The 22,846-nt window shown below is 33.5% G+C and overlaps 1 protein-coding gene across 2 annotated transcripts in view; it reads right to left on the bottom strand.

Moving 5' to 3' along the window:
- LOC128871573 (uncharacterized) overlaps positions 1-22,846 on the bottom strand; it is a 52,955-nt gene that overhangs the window by 3,518 nt on the left and 26,591 nt on the right. The window contains exon 2 of one of the 2 annotated variants that reach the window (XM_054113426.1): positions 16,449-16,565. In XM_054113426.1, coding sequence (XP_053969401.1) covers positions 16,449-16,565 — 117 coding nt within the window. Of the gene's footprint in view, positions 1-3,516; positions 3,824-16,448; positions 16,566-22,846 lie in introns of those variants that run through there. The other variant, XM_054113427.1, reaches the window with a different exon arrangement.

Here is a 22,846-nt window from a genome sequence, read left to right as displayed (position 1 = left end):
AATTATTTAGAGTTTAAGGCGTTTGCTTTTCCTATTTTTGCAAATACATATTTATGAAGTCAATTCGACAGAATTCTAAGAATACTTTTACTTTGCTTTTCTTAGAAAAAAAAAGTGATCGTAATACTACATAACCTCAAATATAAGCCAAAGTGGCTTTTTTTGCATTTTAAGGTTCAAATATCTCGAGAGGTATCTCTTTGGCAAATTATACTTTGGTTTCTGGTTAAATATTTAATAAAATTTTATTGATACAATAATTTATCTACAACAAATACAGGAAATTTTATTTTCTTCGATGCAAGATTTGAAATAGTTTAAAACTAGATTTTTATTAAAAAAAAATTGTTTTTAACACAATTCGTTTTTAAATACATTTTTTTTTTCAAAAAATCACCCTAGATTACATAGTTTAAGCTTAAAAAGTATGCATTACTTTCACAAATGGGTTCAAGATCAGTAAAATCTTAATTTTTTCCGAATATGTATTTTGACAGAAGTCATAGAATTTATAAATTTTTTAATGGCAATGGAAAAATATAACGGAATCAATTTTAGAAAACGATTAACTACACAGTAAATGATTTTGAGTGAGCAGATTTTCAAAATTTTACAAATTTTATTATTATTATATGGATATGTATGTATGTACATCTATTCAAAATAATAGCAGCGCGATATATTGTAAAGTTTTGACTATTTATTTATTGTATTATTTTTTTACTTATTTATTATTTTATTTATTTATTTATTATTTTATTATTTTTTTTATATATATTTATTTGTTTATATATTTATTATTTTATTATTTGTTTATCATAATAGTATTTTATTTTATTTAATATTGTTATTTGATCGTATATTTTTTTATTTATTTTGTTTCATTTTATTTTATTATTAATTTTTTCCCCTTCATAATATTTTATAAAAATAAAATGTTTACTACAACAGAAACCAATTTTTAAAACTTTATGCAAAATTAAAAAAAAAAATTAACATATTTTCATCAAAATTTCAATCGCCATTTTTAGAAAAATTTGAGTATGCAGTTTTAAAGACTATTGGAATTTGGTATAATAAAGGGCAAAATTCGAACATTCGTTATATGGAAGAAATCAATGCAAACTGCTTCAATATTACCCCAAAATTTTATTTGGCCACATAACTGTAACCTAGAATTTTTCTAAAAACTCTGACTAATTGGTTTGAAATTTTGATGAAAATGTTTGAATTTTTTTTTTTAATTTTGTTTCATTTTTAAAACTTCTAGTCTCAAGTGAAAACAAAAAAATGGCAACATTAAATTTTAATTTTCCAAAAACTAGCGCTAGATATACTTCTTTTATGTGAAACAATCGCGTCGCTAAAGAAGAGGCGTTAATATCCTTTTCCCACACTTAAAATCATCTATGCAATTTTCTTAACGTTGATCGCCTTAGCATGCCGCCGTAAGGGCTTTTCAAAATTTATGAGACCCGAAATATTCATGCCATATGTTCAGTGAACTTCTGTATAAAAAACTTATGTATCTGACTTTAGCGGCTATGGTGAATGCAGGCTTAACGAAGTCGCGATATTTTGTTGAAATGGATTCCTAGGGCTTATAAATGATTAATAGTGTAAATCTTGTAATTTTAGTACTTAAAAGCAAAAAAAAAAACAATCTAGCAAATTTTTCATCCAACGTAATTTCACATTTTTTACTCGACGTTTCATCTGCCGCATGACTAAGAAATTTTACTTCTAATGAAATAAACATATTTTCCATTTAAAAGTTTGCAATCAAAGAGCTTAATTCGGTTTAATTTTTCATCTCACGTCTCTTTTTATATATTTTTATTTTATTTTTTATTTCACCATAAAATCATATTTGTACATACTACATACATACATACATATGTATACATATACGATACACATACAACAAATTTGAACTGAGCTTTGCATACAACCCCCTTTTTTATTCATTGGACTACATTTTGTTTATTTTTGGTAAATATGCAAATATGTATGCTCGTATTCGAGTAGAACTAGCGCAAGTTTGCGAAATTCACAAAACCGATAGACAACGGAAAATTTCAGTTTTAATATTTGTGCTTTCTTTGCAAGTAAATTCACATTTTTATGACTCAAATTTAATAGTTGTGTTATACGTATTTGGTTGCGTTTATTTTAATAGATTTTTATTTATCGTAATTACGTTTTGTTTATATTTCCACGACGTTCAATTACGATAATTTTTTTGTTTGCATGTATGTATGCCAGTTTTCGCCGTTTCGTTTTATTATCACTTTTTTAATAATTTGTTTTAATTAACTTTGTGTCTTCTATGATTAAGCAATGACTGTGGCAGGCATCTAGCAAAATGTTACGCTTCCAATTGAAATTAGAGAGAAAACATTAAAATTCTCCAATTATTATATTATATATGGTACAATGTGAAAATTTCAAGCATAAAATGTCTTACACGAATATACGTAGTGCAGCGAATAATATTACAATATAAACCAAAGGGGAAAAAATCTAAATTGTGCTATATTTTATATCAACAAGAGATACCAAATTATTATTTTTTTCCAGTTTAATTAAATTTTATAAGTCAATAAGCAAGCAGCGGCAGCAGTAGAAGCATTTTATTTTGCCACCAACACTATGCCACGCCACTTCGCAAAAAGTCACTCGCTCACTAGCTCTCAGAGGTGCGCGCGCGCTCTCTCTCTATCTCTTATTGCGTTTGGTTTGTAAAAAGATTCAATCGTTTAACGGCAAATTAACGATGGCAATATGAAATGGTCTCGTATTCTTATTTAATCACTCCACTTCACCGCCCTCTCAATCAACCACTAACTCTCTCTCTCTCTCTCTATCCTACTCACTTTACACATTCGTGCACTGTACTGCGCAAAGTTAAAGAATAAAAAATAATTTTCTACTTACACAAGTTATAGTAGAGCAGCTAACAACTTTTCAATATTTGCTGCGACTGCTGTTTAATCCAGTAAAATAATATTAATGAAAAAAAAACTTTGAACTTTAAGTGAAATATAAGTATATATATATGTATGTATGTATACAAAATTTAATTAAAAAACCGCTGCCACCGCGTAATTACCTACACATACTGCGACGAAGGGCTACCAGGCACAAAGGGAGCAAAAGCAAATAAATATACATAATGAAAGTTTAGGAATCAAACGTTTTATAATAACGTGTATTGATTATATTGAAAGTATATAAAAATAAAAATAAAAAAAATGTGTACAAGTATGTGCACATGTATGTACATATTTTTTTTTTATTAGTGACAGCTCGTTCGTCGTCGCATGCCCTATGCTACCCACTATATCTGAATAGAAAAATCCATGTTATCTATTGTAATACGCGCCGCGCGGCCTTTCTGACTGACTATCTGTTTTCTCTATTGTGAATTGCTCAATTTCCATGTAGTATTCCACTTGAATGTATGTACATATGTAGAAAATATTTATTTGCAGATATAAAATAATAAATACTTACCCGCTAGATTTTCCATTTAATATCGGTCGATCTGTATTAGTTTCACAATGTACAAATTTCCACGAAAAAATAAATATATTTTAGTTCCAATCTTTTTTTATGCTTAAAAAATACGTCAAAATTCGATTTTTAGCCAACTAATTTTTTTAATTTTTATTTTTTTAGCGTTTGCTTTTTTTTTTTGTATTGTATTTCCATAAGTAAAATAAATTTAAGTTTTAAAAAAATGTTCCTTTCAGCAAATAACTCATCACGCCAGTGAACGTACGAACGACCGCACACAACGACAATAATTTTAAAACTAAAATATGAAATTTTATTATTTTGCTTTAACACTTACGCCGCTCACTCAACGTTACGCTTAAATATAATGAAAATGTAAAAAAGACGAGCCAAGGCAACAGAAGAAAATATATAAAAATATAATAGCACTTCACATGTATAAGTTTTTCGAATATTTGTAAAGCATAAAAACACGAAGGCACGCGCTCACACCGAACGTGATAAAAACAAAATGCAGAATATACTCATCCATACACACACACAGGCACACTAAAGAGCGAAGAGTTCATAGTGTGCTGTGTGTTTGGTTAAAAATGCGTACTCACGCGCTCATATGCCAGCGTGCGCTCTTTGGTGGCAAGAAACTAAACAAAGAGTAGGAAAACATACCGGTTTCGTGTCTTGAGTTGCGAGTCTTTGCACATGCAACATTGGCTATTTGCAGCTAATCCCAAGCAGCCACAAGGTGTTTGTTTTGTAGCACGTGTAAGAAATTGGGAAAGCATTGCAATAGATTGACGTAATTGAGCAGATGTGAAAGATGAAGGCTTGTACACCAGCAACGAACGGAACTTTAACACAAAAACAAAAGACTGAGTGGTTTTCAGTTGATAATAATTGGTTTGAATTGCTTTTTTAATAGAGAAATTCCTACCGAACTAGAATTAGACGAACGGATTGCAAAGCTGTTTTTTTATATAAATATACAGAAATTATCGCCAGCTCCTTTTTACATTGTGAGAATAAATCCATGGCAATATCAATTAACAGTATCTCATTAAATGAAAACATGTCGGTAACAAAGTGTATTAATTTCATACGTTAAACTTCATGCCCTAACCAAAGTCCTGATAAGAGCGGCCTCCATTTGTATTACCATATATCGTACGAGGTGATTTGCATGCGATCAGCGTATAAAAATATAAGACAAATAATTCATAACAAAATATACGCTTTTATTTAAAGATGAAGGATTTTTTACTCTATAATAATTATCAATGCTGAATATGAATATGTCTATATTTAGGTCGACGATTATTTAATGAGATTATTTTCTGCGTCATTTTTAAAATGAGATGTTAAAAAAATAATTAATTTCAAATGCATACCATTTTGAATAAATTGCAGAATGAAGCAAAATTAACAACAAGTCGTCCTTTCAGGGTTTCTTTAATTTTGTACACATTTTTTGTTTGTTGGGTTACATTATCAAGTTCTCACCGATTCCTGCGAATCCCAGTCGCAAAAAACCATGTACTTGCAAGCAGCAGTCAATAATGAATAAAAAAAATTAATGAAACACCTAAGTTTTAGAGCGCCTAGGACAAGACGTGCAAAACAAAGACAATTTTCCTAAGCTGCTGGAGAAAGAAAGAAAGCATTTCAATAAGGAACAGAGGTGCAAGCATGTATTGTATGTATGAACACATGCGCGCACACTATGTCGATGTGATTTTAAATGCAAAGTCATAGTCATAGTTGGCGTTGAAAGCGTGGTTGTAGCGAATTAAAGGGTAATTTTTTAAATCAAAGTAATTTTGATGACACACTTTGAGTTTACAAAATTTTGCTTTGTAATATTCGAGAATCAAAAATGTATAGAAAAAATCGCAGAAGATATGTATGAACAAAGTGTAGTAACTGTATTAAATACACGTTTGGATGTACATACATACATACATGCTATAAGAGAAAAATTAATTTACTTTCAACTATTTTTAATTAAATATTCTGCCTGACTATCTACCTTTGGCAGTATTATTATTGTTTTAATTTGTTTTTGTTTTTTACTATTCACGTAAGTGTGTATTGCCCATTTTCTATTGTGTGCGTATTTCCGCCAATGGACTCTCAACCCGCACACATTCACACATACACAAGTTCTCAAGCAAGTCAACTCTACCGCTTATGCTCTTCTTTGTCTCTTTTCTCTCTTTAGATGTCGGATATTTTATTTACTTTTAAGTATTTACTTTTATATTTCAATTTAATATATACAAAATGTGGGTAGAGAAAATGTTTTGCTGTAGAAAAAACAAATTAAAATGATAAATAACCTAATATACATATGAATAAATGAGAAAGCAAAGACAAAATCGATAAAGATGTATGTATATCTTGTGAGGTTATTTTTAGCAAACATGAAATGTAGAGAAAAAATTTAATTAAAATAATAAAAAAAATTATGTTTATATAAAATAAAAAGCGTTCAAATTCGGTTAATTTAAAAAAAAAATATAATTTTATTTTTTTGTGGTAAGGCAAATACAAAAATTATGTAGCCACTCAAATAGTAAACACGAACAAATCAAACACAGAAGGTTCAAAGAATGAACACAAACCTGCATATCTCAATTATGTGAAGGGACTGTTTTTCATCGAATTTTCATGAGCTATGGCTTATGTCTTCCCCGGAATATGCAAAGCGAACTCCGTGGGAAGTTCAAAGTGTGCACTTCCAAGAAATTGGCAATCCGAAATAACGTCTTCCCTAGAAATATTAGAACGTTGCAAAGTGTACTACACAGTGTTTTCGATATTTTAGTTCACAGTGAAACGCAATGTCTTATCTAAATTTGTTCATTATGCAGCCAGTATGGAAGGAAGGAGTAAAATCTACAGGGTACAACCATGAAAGCTAATCCGAACAGTTTCTTTTCGTGTTTTTTTTTGCAATGTCCATCATCATTTCGTGCTAAATTCTTATGAACATATAGTTTATATTCTAACAAAAAATTTATATTGTAAACTTCTAAAGAAATTAAATAAAGTTACATACTTTTCGCGTATAATTTTCTGAGTATGTAGTTTTGTAACTCGTTAAATGGGGTACAATTCTGAAGTAGCCATTAGTGACAGTGTGGAAGAAGTTGCAAGGTATTTTTGCTTAACATATTTTTTATATACAAAATTAAGCATCCAGTTTTGCTTTTAAATATGTAACTTTTTTTCTAAATAACAAAAAAAGCACTTTTGAATGATTTTATGTTCACCTTTACGCGCTTAAATTTTTGCAGCTGTCTAGTTTACAAGTGTCAAATATGACGTTTAAAACACTTTTCAGGGCGCATAAAAAATCCCGCTTAACCTATTCGAGACCGACTGCACCCCTCGCATGTGCAATGATATTGAATTGCAATTATCAGCCAGCCATCATCTCATGAGCCGTCAGGACAAAACTGTATGAAAATAAAAATTATCTTAGATTTTAGAATTATTATCTTATATTATTATAGAAAAATTATCTAATATTTGATGTTCAATTTAACCCCTAAATGAGTGAACCATAGCTAGGATCATCAGGATTGCAAAAAAGGAGCAGTGATAGTGAAAGTGATAATTTGTCGTTTGCAGAAAATTTTGGCTTAATTTAATAGAAACTTTGAATTTCATTCAACCTGCACAAAAAATATTTACCATTAACAACAAAATGGAATTTTATCAGTATCGTTTGGTGATTTTAGATAAATTAATTGGAAATCCCCGAGACGATTCATTGACCAAACCAGTATCAAAAGATCACCTACCTGTAATTCTACCGAGAGGTAAGAATAGAAAAGGGCAAAGAAAGATTTGTCAACACTGTTAAATGAAATATGTTTCTAGAAAAAGATAAATATACACACACTAATTACCTTTGTCCTGCTTGTGTCGATAACCCTGGATTAAATTGTCCCAAATTTCAAGCGTTATCATTACGCACAGCAAAAGGGTTGTTTTTCCAGAAAATTTCTTACCTTGTACTGCTTCTTAAAACCTATTCTTATTTAAGTATATGGATTATATTATTTGTTTGTTACTGAACTGAGAATTCGTGTTACCTGACTATTTTTAGAATAAATATTAAATTTAATAAGTACATATTTTTTCTTTTATTTAACATCGCACACTTAGTTCAATCCGTCCGTCGTATTAAAAATATTCAGAGCAGCTACATACATATGTATATATGTACCTGCACACACGGTGAGCAATCATTACAAAGCCACTGATTTCTATTGTAAAGATATTTTTTGTTTGTCAAAAATGGTTGATATTATATAAAGCAAATAAAATTTTACGCTCCTGCTGGTGGTCTCCAAAAAATATGTGCTCTCTCGAATGGGTTAAAGATCTCTTGGGTCTCAATTAAAAAATACCAAATGAAACAACTGTTCTTATAGATAAAATTACATATATACATATGTATAGTCACTGTACTTTACAAATTTAAGAATGTACAGAAAAGACCAAAGGTTGCCATGACACCAAACAAAAGGAAAAAAACATAAACAACACATAAATATCATTCGGGTAGTTTTGTATGAATTTTTTTAAATACACCCAACTCTGTTTTTACACGGTACATATGTACGTTCCTTAAAAATGTCATATAAAACGCTACATATGGTAAATTTAAGCATAGGTTATACTTCTTTAAAAAATTGTAGGGTCTTACTTACAAGAGAAAAAGTCTAAAACAGTAAAAACAAAAAAAAAACAAAAAACAAATTAAACAAAAAACAAATTAAACAAAAAACAAATTAAACAAAAAACAAATTAAAAAAAAAAAATTAAAAAAAAAACAATTTTAAACAAAAAAATTAAGAAAAAAAAACAAAAAAAATTCCAAACAAAAAAACAATTAAAAAACACAAAAAAAATCCAAAAAAAAAACAAAACATTTCTAAACAAAACATTAAAAAAGAAAAAAACAAATCCAAAAAGAAATTTACGAAAAAACCATTCTAAACTCAAAAAATATAAAAAACATATTTAAAATTAAAAAAAAACGTTTGTAAACAAAAAAAAATTAAAAGAAAAAAACATTTCTAAACAAAACAAAATTAAAAAAACGTTTCTAAAAAAAAAATGTCTGAAAAACAAAAAAAATCTAAAACGAAAAACATTCTAAAAACAAAAAACAAAATGTCGAGAAAACAAAAATTTCAAAAAAAAAAAAACATTCTGAAAAGAATCAAAAGAATTCTAAAAACAAAACAAAAGAAAATTTAAAAGTTTGAAATTTTTTAAAAGTTCAAGTTTAATGTGAAAGAATTTTTGACGAAAAAGAGCATCTTCCTGCGCACCGGAATGAATAAGCTGTGAATGCGTTGTTGAACGAAGTATTACGAAAATCTATGTACCTAGTTTTTTTATACGGCACTTTTTTATGCCCTACATATCATGGGTTTCTCAAAACCCTGACTTGCTGTTATAGAGGCCTCTCAACTTATACTCTTACAAAAGCTTACATCTTGCACTACAATAGCCATACATAAAAAAAATTAATAAATAATTGGTGCGTACATTTCTGTTAGATGTTTGGCCGAGCTCCTTCTCCTATTTGTGGTGTGTTCCACAACGGAGAGACCTACAGTTCTAAGCCGACTCCGAACGGCAAACGGTTTTTTATGAGGAGCTTTTTCAGTTGGAGGTTTGCCATTGCCTGTGACCGCTATTAGAAAAAACTTTCTATCATTTCCCTGTTTCATGCACGGAGATTCGAATTGACTCACTCCCGAAAGCACTAAGCCATTCGGCTATTAGTTTTGCTGTTTGGTCTTAAGGCTTGGAAGTCCATTTTGAATGTTTCATCAATAATGGTTTTACATACATATATAAATAAGAAACCGTAAAAAGTAATTTTTCCTTTAAAAATATTTTTTTTTCTCTCAAAACATTTAACATAATTTTTTTTTTCTCAAAACATTTAACATAAAATATATTTTTTTCTAACAAAAATATCAAACGATCTTTGTTGCATCATCTAGCAAAAGTTTCACAATGAAGCACACATCAAAAATTGATCTTTCAACAAAAAAAAAAAAAATTAAATTTCTTCAATGAAATACGTAAAAAATAGATAAAATTGTACGACAGCGCCACCTTGCTGGCAACTCTAACTGGCACTCTTGTGTGTAAATGAGTTTTATGAGAAATGCGGAATATATCAGGCACCGATTATAGCGGTACTTGCTCCTTACTTGGTAAGTAACTTTCCAAAAAAAAAAAATTAGTAATTATTTAGTAAACTAAAAAAAAACATGTTTTCTTGGCATAGCACAAAAGTGCTAAATTCGTGACTACCACTGTGAATCTCCACTTTGTTATTAAATTACATTGACCTAAACTCTTAAAGTGACTATTCGGGGGCTTTTTGGAGTCACTTCATTAAAAATCCTGATTATAAAATAGCAAATGACGGATACAAGATGGCGGGCAGAAAATAAAAAAATTAGAGCTAGTGTTCAAATACCTCGAAAACTGCGACTTTTCGCCTATGACCAGTAGCGCAGAGGTTCAGAAACTATAAGAGGATAAGTAAAGAGATTTTCAAGTTTATTTCTAAGAAAGCTGAAGATGCTGAAACAATAATAACATTTAGAGCAAAGAGCAAACTTTGGAAGCTGAACGATTTCAAAAATACGTGAGCATAATATGAGCGCGCCTTTTCAAGAGTTAATATCTCTATCACACCTCTCTTTCATTATTGTACCATTACTTCAATTTTATTTACTTTACGCCCACAATGTGAAATTGAATGCTTTGCCTTATTCAAATTTCAAAATAAAAAGCTCACGTGAAAATCTAGTCTAGTACATTTTCTGCTCCAACCAGCTCCAAATACAAAGAGTGTTATTGTAAACTCGAAACAAAAACAAAAAATAATAAGCTTAACAAATGTTATTTTACCTCCTTATATACATATGTATATATGCATATGGTTTGCATATTACACATTAAAAATAAAATTAATAATAAAACAAAGAACAAAAAATAGTAAAAGACGGGGGAAAAAAACAAAATTAGTAAAAGACGGAAAAAACCAAATTAGTAAATAGGGGGAAAAAATTGTAAAGAAAAAAAATCGTAAAAAAGAAAAAAGTAGTAAAAGAGAAAAATAAAAACATTACAAAATTTAAAAAGCTTAGTTATAATAATTATATACACACACGTACATATATACGCCAAATTTGTATCTACAAAATAAATATAATACAAAATATGTACATACTTACATACATACATATACTTATGTACAACATATACCTTCTGCTCAAATATGAACGAGACGTTATCAATAAAACGGTCCGCGGATGACATATGGCAAAAATAAATTTTTTGTTTTTTGGTAGGACTGTTATAAGCTTACATGGCAAATTTCAGCGTGATGTAAACAAGTCAAGCTCGAGTGTGTTCTTCGAATTCTCTTTTATGACTTCAATTGTCTCAAAATGTTTTCCACGGAGCGGCAACTTGAGCTTGGGAAACAGGAAAAAGTCACATGGAGCCATATCAGGCGAATACGGTGCTTGCGGAACGATATTAACATTATTTTTGTTCAAATAATCGCGAACAAGACGTGATGTGTGAGCTGGTGCATTATCGTGATGCAAGATCCATGACTTGTTGTCCCACAATTCCTTCCTTTTAAGACGAATGTTCTCGCGCAAACGCTTTAAAACGTCTAAATAATATTCAGCGTTAACCGATTTTGCGATTTGTGCGATTTTCAAGCACAATTTCCTTTACTTTTCCGATGTTTTCGTCGTTTACTGATGTTGCTGGACGACGTTCATGAGGCAAGTTTTCAACGGACGATTTGTACCACTGGAAAACACGTGCACGCGATAGAGCAGAGTCCCCATAGGTTGTCTGCAACATTTTTAAGGCGTCTGAAGCCGAAATTTTGTTGGAATAACAAAATTTCAAACAAATTCTTTGTTCAACTTGAATTTCCATCGTTAAATTCGAAGAACACACTCGAGCTTGACTTGTTTACAGTAGCACAGAAAACAAACTACATATGTGACATATCACGCTGAAATTTGCCATGTAAGCTTATAACAGTCCTACCAAAAAACAAAAAATTTATTTTTACCATATGTCATCCGCGGACCGTTTTATTGATAACGTCTCGTTCATATTTGAGCAGAAGGTACATATACATATATAGTATCGTAAGTATTGAACGAGTTTTTAAATGCTTTTATTGCTTTTTATCAAAGATTGTATTAAGATTTCCTCGCTCTTCATTTGTTTTAGATCACATATTATTTATTCTACCGCCGTTGCTTAGATAAGCCATTTGGAAGAGAAAGAATATACAGAAAAAAAGCAGATAAGTACCTATTAATTCATATTTTAAGTACATATGTATGTATGTATGTACATACATATATATAGTATGTTTGGTTTGTATGTATGCATTTATCGTTGTTTTTAAGTATTCTTTTGCTGTTGTTTTTTGTTTTGTTTTGAATTTAAATGACTCAATTGAATTGTCGCCTGTAATAATAAAGATTACTTGTGCCCGAGGAGCTCTATAAAGTAGAAAAATCAATAATGAAGCAAAATTGCATATATGTTTGTGTGTATGCACACTTACAACAATGTGCTCGTTAGACATGTAAAACTATATTAGAAGTTCTACTAAGAAATATTTACGAATAACGAGATATACCATACATATGCATATATGTACAGTGGCTCACAGAAGTATTTTGCATAGACTCGAATATGTATGTAGAGATTTCCAATTATTTAAGTAGACGATTGTTTTTTAATGTGTATTCTAATTGTTGCACCCTTAGTAAAGAAAATGGGTTAGTCAGCAATCACCAATATTGTAACGTTAAGTAATTGTAAAAACAAAAAAAAACGTGCGGCGCAATGAGATTCTGTGCTCACAACAGTATTTTGCTTCTTGTTTTTGAAACCGTCTTTCGATTTATTTTTTTATTTAAAGCTGAGCCGGGGTTACTAGTATATATTGATATTAATTTTACTTTCAGATGTACATACATATGTATGTTTCAATTAATTTTGTTTGTAATTCTGGTACTGTGCATAACGAAAATGTCGAGGGATAAAGAAATAACTCGAGCTGAAAAAAAATCTTTTATATCTTCACAATGGACGAAAATCTACGAAATATATTCGTAATACGTTTAGTCGGTGCCGTCAAACGGAAGAAAAACGATAGCAAATGTAATAAAATGGTAATTTGGAAAATATAACACGCAGTGGCTGGTGAAATTTGCTGAGAAAATATCGAAAATCCCCATGCATCAGCCCCAAAAACCAACGACAAACTAAAGACAATACTTCACACCCAAGTGTGCGATGAAGAGTACTCAGGTAACGCTGGCCACGTAGCCGGTTATATAAAAATAAATAAAGAAAAGCGACTTTTATTCACAAACACCTAGAAAAAAATTTGTTTAGCTTTAGAAGATCGTAATCTTTAGTGACAAAAGCAAATACACAAATTTTTGGGTCGTTATTGTTGTCCCCATATACATATGTACGGAGAACGCGACTAGAGCGGCAATACCTGGCCAGATATAAATCCCAGTCGTTCCGGCTACGATCGATTTTTTTTTTACAGATTATTATTCTTTATAGTTTTAGGCGTATTTCTGTGGAAGTGGATTGTAAAAATCCCCCATACACCCAAAGTTATGGTAGAAAATGTAACTGCCCGACGAGAGTTCGATGAGCACAGGTCTTTCGTTAGCCAGCTGGCCGTTTAAACTCGTTTTTCTCGAAACTACTTTCTCCGGCACGGTCTGCGTGATAACTCATACAGTTTTTAATATTTTTTGATGCGGTTTTTTTTTTAATATTCGAAAGTGATTTCTCTATAGTCTGTCGAGCCGGATTTTTGATATTTTTACTACAAAAATTGTATAATCATAATTAAAGTGGGACATTTATGACGTAAAACGCATACTCCTTTTTAAAATGCCGTAAATTGCAAAAAATGTTTCGAAATTCAAAAGTCCGGCTCGAAATACTATAACTATACATTTATTTTTCAAGAATTTTTTACTTTTCACAGGTCCATCAACATTTCAAGGAGAAATGATGCAGACCGTGAAGCAACTTTTTTTCATTGTACTTTGGGTTACGTGATTTTTTATATACTAACTTTTGTAAAGAAAAATTAAAATAAATTTTTTTATAAAGTTTAAATACTAATAAACAATGTATAAAATTTTTGTATATTCATTTTTATTGTTATCCCTGCTAAAAACAGTTTTTCTTTTAGTGCATTTTTGGCGCTGCTGGACGTATGTATGTAAGCAACGGATTCTGGTTTTTTATACGTACCTACTGTTAAGTTTATATAAAAAATAACAATTATTTTTTAAGTTTTGCTGAATTATTTATGTAGTACCAAGATTTAGTTTTAATAATTTCTTAAAAAATTATAAATAAATTCCAAAAAATTACAAAAGTTTAAAGATTTCGTTAATCTCCTTCACATCTAAAATACTTAAGTGAGCCACTGTATGTACAAACTCTATTTGAATGGATGTGTTATAATAAAGAATGTGTAATTTATAGAAGTTTTTAAATTGTAAATGTTAGCCGTACAGTGGCATTGCGATAACTCGTAAGTTTGATAAGTTTCAAATCGCGATAATTCATAACAAAGTCCGGGTTCTTAGATATCTCGTATAAAAATTTTTGTAGTGTGGCCCCTTCGATAATTCGTATTTTTGTTTTCAACAGAACGATGCTTCGTTAACTTTTCCCTAGTCGTTCGTTCGTGTCTAACAAAGATGCTATACAACTCGTAATTGACGAAATGGTGATTCCACTGCATCTAACTAAATAAGATTATATTTGTTATTTTATTATTGAAGTGTAATTCGTCTATAAATAAAATCTTGTTTAAGTTTTTAATTTTTAATATACTTGAGCGTAATTCAAGTAATATTTGTTGGAAGTTTGCACTTAAAGCTCGGCATGAGTAATGCACACATACATACATAAATGCATACATATACGTACGTGCAAAGAGAAAATTCAACCGGTAAAACGCTCATATTCCAAATGTGTTGCAAAACGAACATAACTTAAAACATTTGATTGAAAAAGCGTGCAATTTCTTTCATGTTCATTCTCGCTAAAATATTTTTTCTGCTGTGCATTAGAAGGCAAAAGGAAAACGAAACGCGGAAATAGAAAAAAATTTGCAAAAATTGGAGTTGGAATATTTTTTGCCTCAGTTCAAAGGTAAAAATTGAAACTAGTCTACTGCTAAACTTAACTAATAAATAAATTTTTTTGCAGGTGCTCGAATAGAATATCGCCATCTAGATTTCTTGAATGAAATGGACATTTTGCCGATACTACGAGCAGAATTGGAGACAGAGCTGAGTTTAGTGTAAAACTTTTAGAATGAAGAGAATTTTTGGCAAGATTGATTTAAAATTTTTTTACTAATAATTTTACATTGTTTGCCTTTAAATTGTAGAAACCGACCAGTGTGAAAAAAAAAAAAAAAGTTTGGAAACGAACGTAAGGAGGAATGATTAAAAATGTTCATATTAAAAGCTAAAAAACAAAAATTGTAAGAGCAAAATTTAAAACAAAACAAAAAAAAATTGCTTAAAAACCGAAAAAAATACACTTTTCAAATATAAAACAGACCTTTTAGAATTTCATTCACAAAATACTAATTTTCGTATAAAAAAAATACAATAATTGTCAATCCAGATTCTAGCAAACTATTCTAATAGAATGAAATAAAATAAAATTGAATTTGATAAAATTAAAATTAACATAATAAATTAATAATTGATAATTAAGTAGCTAATAGAAATATTATTAATAATATATAATTTATTTTTCTATATAATTATATACATTACTGTTTCTCGCTTTCGCTATCTTCTTTACCTTTCTCTATTTACTTTCGATCATTGACTCTGTTCCTACAGCTATACTTTCCGTTCTTCTTATTTCTATTTACTTAACTTACTCACCTATACTCTCTCTAACTCTCCTCGTACTGTTCTTCCATTTCCGCTATTTCTTTAATCTTAGTTTTAAGCATAATATAACGACAGAAGGTAATAAAGAATTTCACTTTTCAATTGTTAATCGGACGTGTACGGTGTTCCTTTTTAATTACGCGACTACAGGCAATATTCATTTTAGTTCGCGCTTCCCCCCTTATAAAGTGTTTAAATAATTTAAATATCTTCAAAAATCATTGAAGGTTTTTCAATAATATTAAAGGATTTTATGTAAATATTCGTCTCGTATTAAAATAAATATTTACGACGTATCCATCAATTCCTTTTGTCACTTTGACAACAATTTAATTTTGTTTGAAAAATATGAAGCACAACTAATATAATACTTTTTTTAATTTGTATTTATTTTTCAATTTATTTTGATTTGTTTTCTATAAATATACATACTTCCGACTTCTCTTACTTTTCCATTCTTTATTCTTTAAACATTATTTTTTTAAAGTCAGTAAGGTTGACATTTTTAGCCAGGAACTGATGCGTTGATGCGTGTTAAGTTATCAATTTTTAATTTTTTCTTACAACAATCAATGGCTAAGTTCGGTTAGTTAGTGCTGAATGATCTGTAAAAAGATCTCAACTTAGACCTCTAGAGGCCATTGTGTTGCCAGTGCTATGTATATGGAGTCGAATTATTATTTTGATTTATTATTCAATGACTAATAAATTTATACATTAAAATCCCATGATTAAAATCTCAGAAATAAATGGAAATTTTCGATTGAAAAAATTTAACTTGTTACTTTTTTAGGCAATCTTCATGCAAGAAAATGAAATTGTACCAGAAAAATACTAATAAAATTGTGTTGCTTTCTTTAAAGATTTTAAAACACTTACCCTTTTCGAAACAAAACGTATAATTTTTAAAAATCATGAGGTAAACTGAGTACTTTTTTAGAATTAATTTTGTTCCACAATGGATTCCAAGCAGGTAGGTATGGCTGATGTTGAAATCTGTAAAGAGAAAATAGAAGGTATAATTTAGTGAAAGAACAAGAGAGAAGTGAGGGAGAAAGAGCGGCAAATTTATAAGCCATTTATGTATATGTATTAGGGGTGGGACTATTCGAATAAAAATTATTCGAATAATAAAATCTTTTATTCGAGAGGTATTCCTAATTCGAATAATATTTATTCGAATTTTTTATTCGTTTATTCGAATAATGCTATTCGAATACCTCACTATTAGAATACCTCACTATTCGAATACCTTACTATTCGAATACCTTACTATTCGAATACCTTACTATTCGAATACATCACTATTCGAATACTTCACTATTCGAATATTTTTGGTAAATATTTATTTAAATTAGCGGACTACTAATCGGTTTATGTACAAGTGCATGCACCATGAGAAGGGCCAATGTAATTTTTATATTTTTAAAAGCATTTTCTCCCTGATGTTAATGAATATATAGTGAGGTATTCGAATAGTAAGGTATTCGAATAGTGAGGTATTCGAATAGTAAACTATTCGAATAGTGAGGTATTCGAATAGTAAGGTATTCGAATAGTGAGGTATTCGAATAGTAAGGTATTCGAATAATGAACTATTCGAATTATTTGAAACGAATAGTATTATTCGTTTTATTCGAATAATGTTTATTCGAATATTATTCGAAAATAATCCCACCCCTAATATGTATATAGAGTTATTGAGTTTTTCTTAGTGGTTTATTCATTGAGTGTTGAGGTTGTAAAAATTATTTAGCTCAGCTGAACTTTTTTTAATGCCGCGAAGTAAGCTGCCTTACTACCTCGCAGACTGATTAAGGCTAGTGGTAATCATCCAGATTACCTCCAGCATTGCTCCCAGTCAGGTAGTACTTAGAAATATGTGCATATAGTGTGCTAGTATGCATAACAAATTATTCTTTTCATATGCCTGACGAGAATTGCAGGTATTAGCAGGGCATAGTAACCAGGAAGCGCGTTCAGTAGTTTGTTGTTTTTGTAACATCACATAATAGAATAAAACAGTTTCGCGGCCGGATATAAAGTCTGAGTAAACCCTACAAATATTTTTAAATTGATTAAAACACAACCCTTTGGTTGGGCACCTATTGCGGCGCGTCCCAGGTGGTGGATAGGGTACGCCACAGTTATCTTCTGTGGTTAAGTAGGTCATAGCCTTGGTAAAAGCCTACTCGCGAACCAGCCTAGTTCTCGTCAACCAACAACTATGGTAGGGGGAACAACATGTAGTGCAGTGTTACTGCACGCGTGCCGTAACTGCCATAATTGCTGGCAGTGACCCATATCCACTTCGGTGGAAGGCGAGAAGCCACTCGTATTAGTAGGTCATGTCTCTGCTAATACGAATGGAGTAAACATGGACTCACGGGGAGAAGGCCACTTCCTTATATCAAAGGCTACCAATCCAAGGTGGAACAGCATACGCCGAGGGATGCATGGCTTAGGGTGAGCTAAGTCGCTAGTATGCGGACTCTGGGGCACCTGTCGCACCCCAGTTTAAATTCGACTTACCACGGCATAGGGCTCTGCCGTGGCGAACCCCATTATTTCCCTACGAATATCTCTGGTTACGACTGCTGACTCGTCAGCTGAGTGACCGCCCCGCAAAAATGAACAAAACTAACATAAAACAAACAACACAACAAAAAATTCCTTCCCGACGCGGAAGACCCGTTGGCTCCACCAAACTTATGGCGGGGTCAAAAACCACCCCTTCGGTGGCTAAAGTGCTCACTAAGAGCAAGACCGTCAAGGAGACACCACCGCACTCCCAGGTGGCTTCTACTTCCTCCAAAACCGACTCGGGTGCGGAGAACCCATTGATCACCAAATCTGTTTTGCCAGAAACTGGGAAAACAAGTCGGACAGAAGTCTCCAGAAAACCCATCCCTCCTCATCTCCGTCGATACAGAGATCGAAGACGCGCCACTTTCCTTACGGAAAAGTTCGGCAAAACCCCTGAGGAGGAGCTGTCCGACCAACAAAAGTCAACTCTCGGTTGGGCCCGGGAATTCCTTCGGAAGTATGAGGCGTCCAAAGAGAAACCGAGTGCAGCTAAGCGGCAGCGGTCTTCAGAGGATCCTTCTAGCTCCAACGACCCCAAGAAGCATAAAGCTTCCTCTGAGGTCAAATTACGCAAGTTCTGCGAAGTTGCCAGAGATAGTCTGGTCATGGCGGTGGTGGATAAGAGCCACCCTGACGGTTTCATCTCTCCATCAAACTGGAAGATTGTGGAGAGAAAACTCCAGTTGGGATACCTGGACGTTCTGAAGCAGAACCCAGGGCCTCCTCCTTTCTGCTCTGACGCGGGATGGTTCCAGGCAAGGGTCAAGTTGATCGCGTGCTCGGATCAACGTTCGGTCAGCCTGTACGGCAAGGCCCTCGACCGACTCGGCGAGGTATGGCCCGGAGCGAATCTCCAACTCATCAAAAAGAGTGAAATTCCCAACAAACCCCGCGGCAGAGCAAGAATACCTGTAGAGCCATCCGATCCGGAAACCATCCTGGAGCTACTGAAGATCGGAAACCCGAACCTACCCACCGAAAACTGGAGGGTAGTTAAGGTGGAAGAGCCTTCAGGAAACTCCAGACATGTCACGCTGCTCCTGGACCAGGAAAGCGTTCAAGCACTGGACGACCGCAAGGGGATTGTGGCATTCGGGTTCACTACCACTCCCATTTGGACCTATCAGCCGAAAAATCTCCTCGCACCCAGCGAAGAGAGTACGGCGGCCCCCGAGATGGATGTCGATAAGCCTCTCTCACAAGATTCGACGATTGAGTCCGACTCGGAATCAAACAGCGAACTTGTGGGAAACTTATTTAACATTCAACTCGGGGACGAGGATAGTCTTTTAGATAGCGGTGATGACGCGAACGCCACAGTCATCGAATGTCCGTCTAAAAGTGCTGCAGATTAATCTGCACCACTCTAAGGCTGCCTCGGCAGCCCTCATTCTTCGTCTCTCTGACCTCAGAGAAGACATCATTCTCATCCAAGAACCTTGGATATCAAACAACAAGATATGCGGCCTGAAAGATAGGCACTACACCTTGTTTCAAGGTGAGGCTAACGTTAGATCGCGCTCTTGTATTCTCATTCGAAAACATATTAATGCTTTTCTTCTTCCCTTTAGCAATGCTGACACCACTGCCATAGAGGTTGAAGCTGTCCACGGCCCGATTTGGATTGTGTCGGCTTACATGCCTTACGACGCAGCGGAGGCGCCTCCTCCTGAAGCAGTGAGGAGGCTCGTCAATACGGCGCATCTGATCCAGAAACGCGTCATTATTGGAGCAGACGCTAATGCACATAATACTGTTTGGGGCAGTACAAACAACAACACACGAGGTGAGCAACTTTTTGATTATATTCTAGCGAATAAGCTTGATATATGTAATAGAGGTGATGTCCCTACGTTTCTTAACTCGTCTAGAAGAGAGGTACTCGATATTACTCTTGCTAGCGAATCATGTACACAACTGGTGCAGGACTGGAGCGTTGATAAACAGCACTCTTTTTCCGACCACCAATATATAACATTCACTGTAAAAGCCGAAACGGCAAAACCCATGAAGTACCTTAACAAAAAGCGTATGAATTGGATCAAATATAAAGAACATCTTGCCAAAGGACTTCCTGATATCAGGCAGTTTGAAATGGCAAATAAAAACGATATCGAAAACGCTGTCAACATGATAACGAAGACGTGTCAAAGCGCAGCACGACAATCTTGTCCCCTGACAAAAACAGGAGGTAAGCATAAACCTTTTTGGTGGACTCCAGAAATCTCAGAACTTCGCAATCGAACTCGGAAACTCTTTAACCAATCTAAAATAACAGACGAATGGGAAGAATATCGACAATGTCTTAAAGACTTTAAGAAAGCTGTCAGAAGTGCAAAACGCACATCCTGGCGATCATACACTCAAGAATTAGAAAACACCTCAGAAGTAAGCAGACTACGCAAGATTCTTGCTTCAAACCCAGTCTCTCCCAGTTTTATCATGACTCAAGATGGAACTTGGACTACTTCAACTGACCACACTCTTAGAATACTTCTAGAATCTCACTTTCCAGGCTGTGTTGCCAACTTACCTGCACTTCCCAGCACTTTTCAGAGTAATTATGGGAATAGATCAGATCTAATCAGCTCTAATAGCATCTCTACAGCAATACTAAGCTTTAAAAAATTTAAATCACCAGGTCCTGACAACATCATTCCAGCAGAACTTCAAGAAGGACTAGAAATTCTACTGCCTTGGTTAACCAGGATCTTTAACAAGTGTTTAAATCTGTCTTATCTTCCGACAATTTGGAAGAAATCGAAGGTAGTATTCATTCCGAAAACGGGGAAGCCTTCACACTGTAAACCAAACGACTTCAGGCCCATTAGCCTAACCTCTTTTTGCTTAAAGGCTTTTGAAAAAGTCTTAGATGAGCAAATCAAAACCCAACTTGATACTAAGATGATCTCAGAGGCACAACATGCCTACACTAAAGGGAAATCGACTGAAACGGCACTTCATTCACTGGTGCAAACAGTGGAAACTTCCCTTCACAATAAGGAGTACTCTCTTGTCGCATTTATGGACATAGAAGGTGCTTTTAATAATATTGAACCCAACGCTATTTTGTCTGAAATTGCCAAATTGGGTATTAATTACTCCATCCGAAAGATGATCGAACAAATGCTCCAAAGTAGAATAATCACTTCAGAGCTTGGGTTAAGCCGCATGAGAATGTACGCCGTCAAAGGCACTCCTCAAGGCGGAGTACTTTCACCCCTTCTCTGGAATCTCGCTGTAAACAGTTTGCTCCGAAATCTCGAAAAAGCAGGCTGCAAGGTTGTAGCCTATGCAGATGATATTGCTCTCTGCGTGTCAGGCAAACACCTGAATACTCTTACTGAGCTCATGCAACGCTCAATCAATATTCTGTCAAAATGGTGCACCGAGTGCGGACTAAATGCGAATCCAGCAAAGACAGATCTTGTTCTCTTCAATAGGAAACAACAATCTCCTCCACTGCAAACAATAACCTTAAAAGGGGAATCACTACTCCTATCTGATTCAGCTAAATATCTAGGAGTTATTCTAGATAGGAAGTTGAGTTGGAAATTGAACATCGAAAACAGATGCAAAAAAGCTTTCATAGCTCTTTATACTTGCAAGAAAGGTATAGGCAAAACCTGGGGTTTTTCACCTCGGATCATTTATTGGATATATACCTCGATCATCAAACCGATACTCTTCTACGGTGTGGTTGTATGGTGGGCAGCACTCGAAAAACGGTGTAGAGTAGCCACAATTGATCGAGTTCAAAGAACAGCCTGCCTCCTGATAACAGGATGCTTAAGTACAACACCTACTAAGGCTCTAAACACATTGCTTCACTTGTTCCCTATCGATCTGGCTGGCAAAGCGATTGCAGCGAAAGCAGCGACACGCATGAATGCTATATCGAAATGGAATAAGTATCTTGGCCATTCGGCCATACTGAACAGGAACACTGTTATCTCTTCTGACACAGACTATCATGTAAGTCTTCCATCACCACCCTTGCTATTCTCCTGTTCACTCCCAACTAGGGAAGAATGGAAGACAAATCTAACCGAAATCAATGGCCCTCTGACTATATATACAGATGGTTCAAAACAAGACGGCAAAGTGGGATTTGGAATCTTTTCCAATTCCCCTCACATCAATCTATCATTTAGATTACCCGACTACTGTAGCGTATTCCAAGCGGAAGTATGCGCTATCTGGTATGCTGCGAAAACTCTTTTAGAAAATAGAATATCACTAGAGGATATCCGCTTTTTCACCGACAGTCAAGCGGCCGTTCGAGCACTCACCTCCTCTTATACCCACTCAGATGTGGTTCGATCCTGTCTCTTATCTCTTAACGAGATAAGTGTTCAGAATTCTGTCCAAGTTATCTGGATACCGGGTCACAGTGGATTCGAAGGTAACTGCAAAGCTGATGAGCTCGCAAGAGCCGGAGCTGCGCAATCAAATGTTAGTAACTTACCCACAATCCACATTCCGCTCTCAACATGTAAATTACTCATTGATCGAGAATTTCACATCATTGCTGATCGGAGGTGGAGAGTGGAAACTACTTGCGTTACGACCAGACAAATCTGGCCATCCTACAATCTGAAACAGACAAAAACCCTTATAAGTCTTTCGAAACACGAACTAAGGCATATAATATCTCTTATCACCGGCCACTGCCTGTTGGGCACTCACGC

This window comes from Anastrepha ludens, chromosome 2 (assembly GCF_028408465.1).
Source record: "Anastrepha ludens isolate Willacy chromosome 2, idAnaLude1.1, whole genome shotgun sequence".
NCBI classification, from domain to species: Eukaryota; Metazoa; Arthropoda; class Insecta; order Diptera; family Tephritidae; genus Anastrepha; species Anastrepha ludens.
The sequence above is the reverse complement of the archived record's forward strand: the minus strand, read 5'-3'. Positions and strand labels throughout refer to the sequence as shown.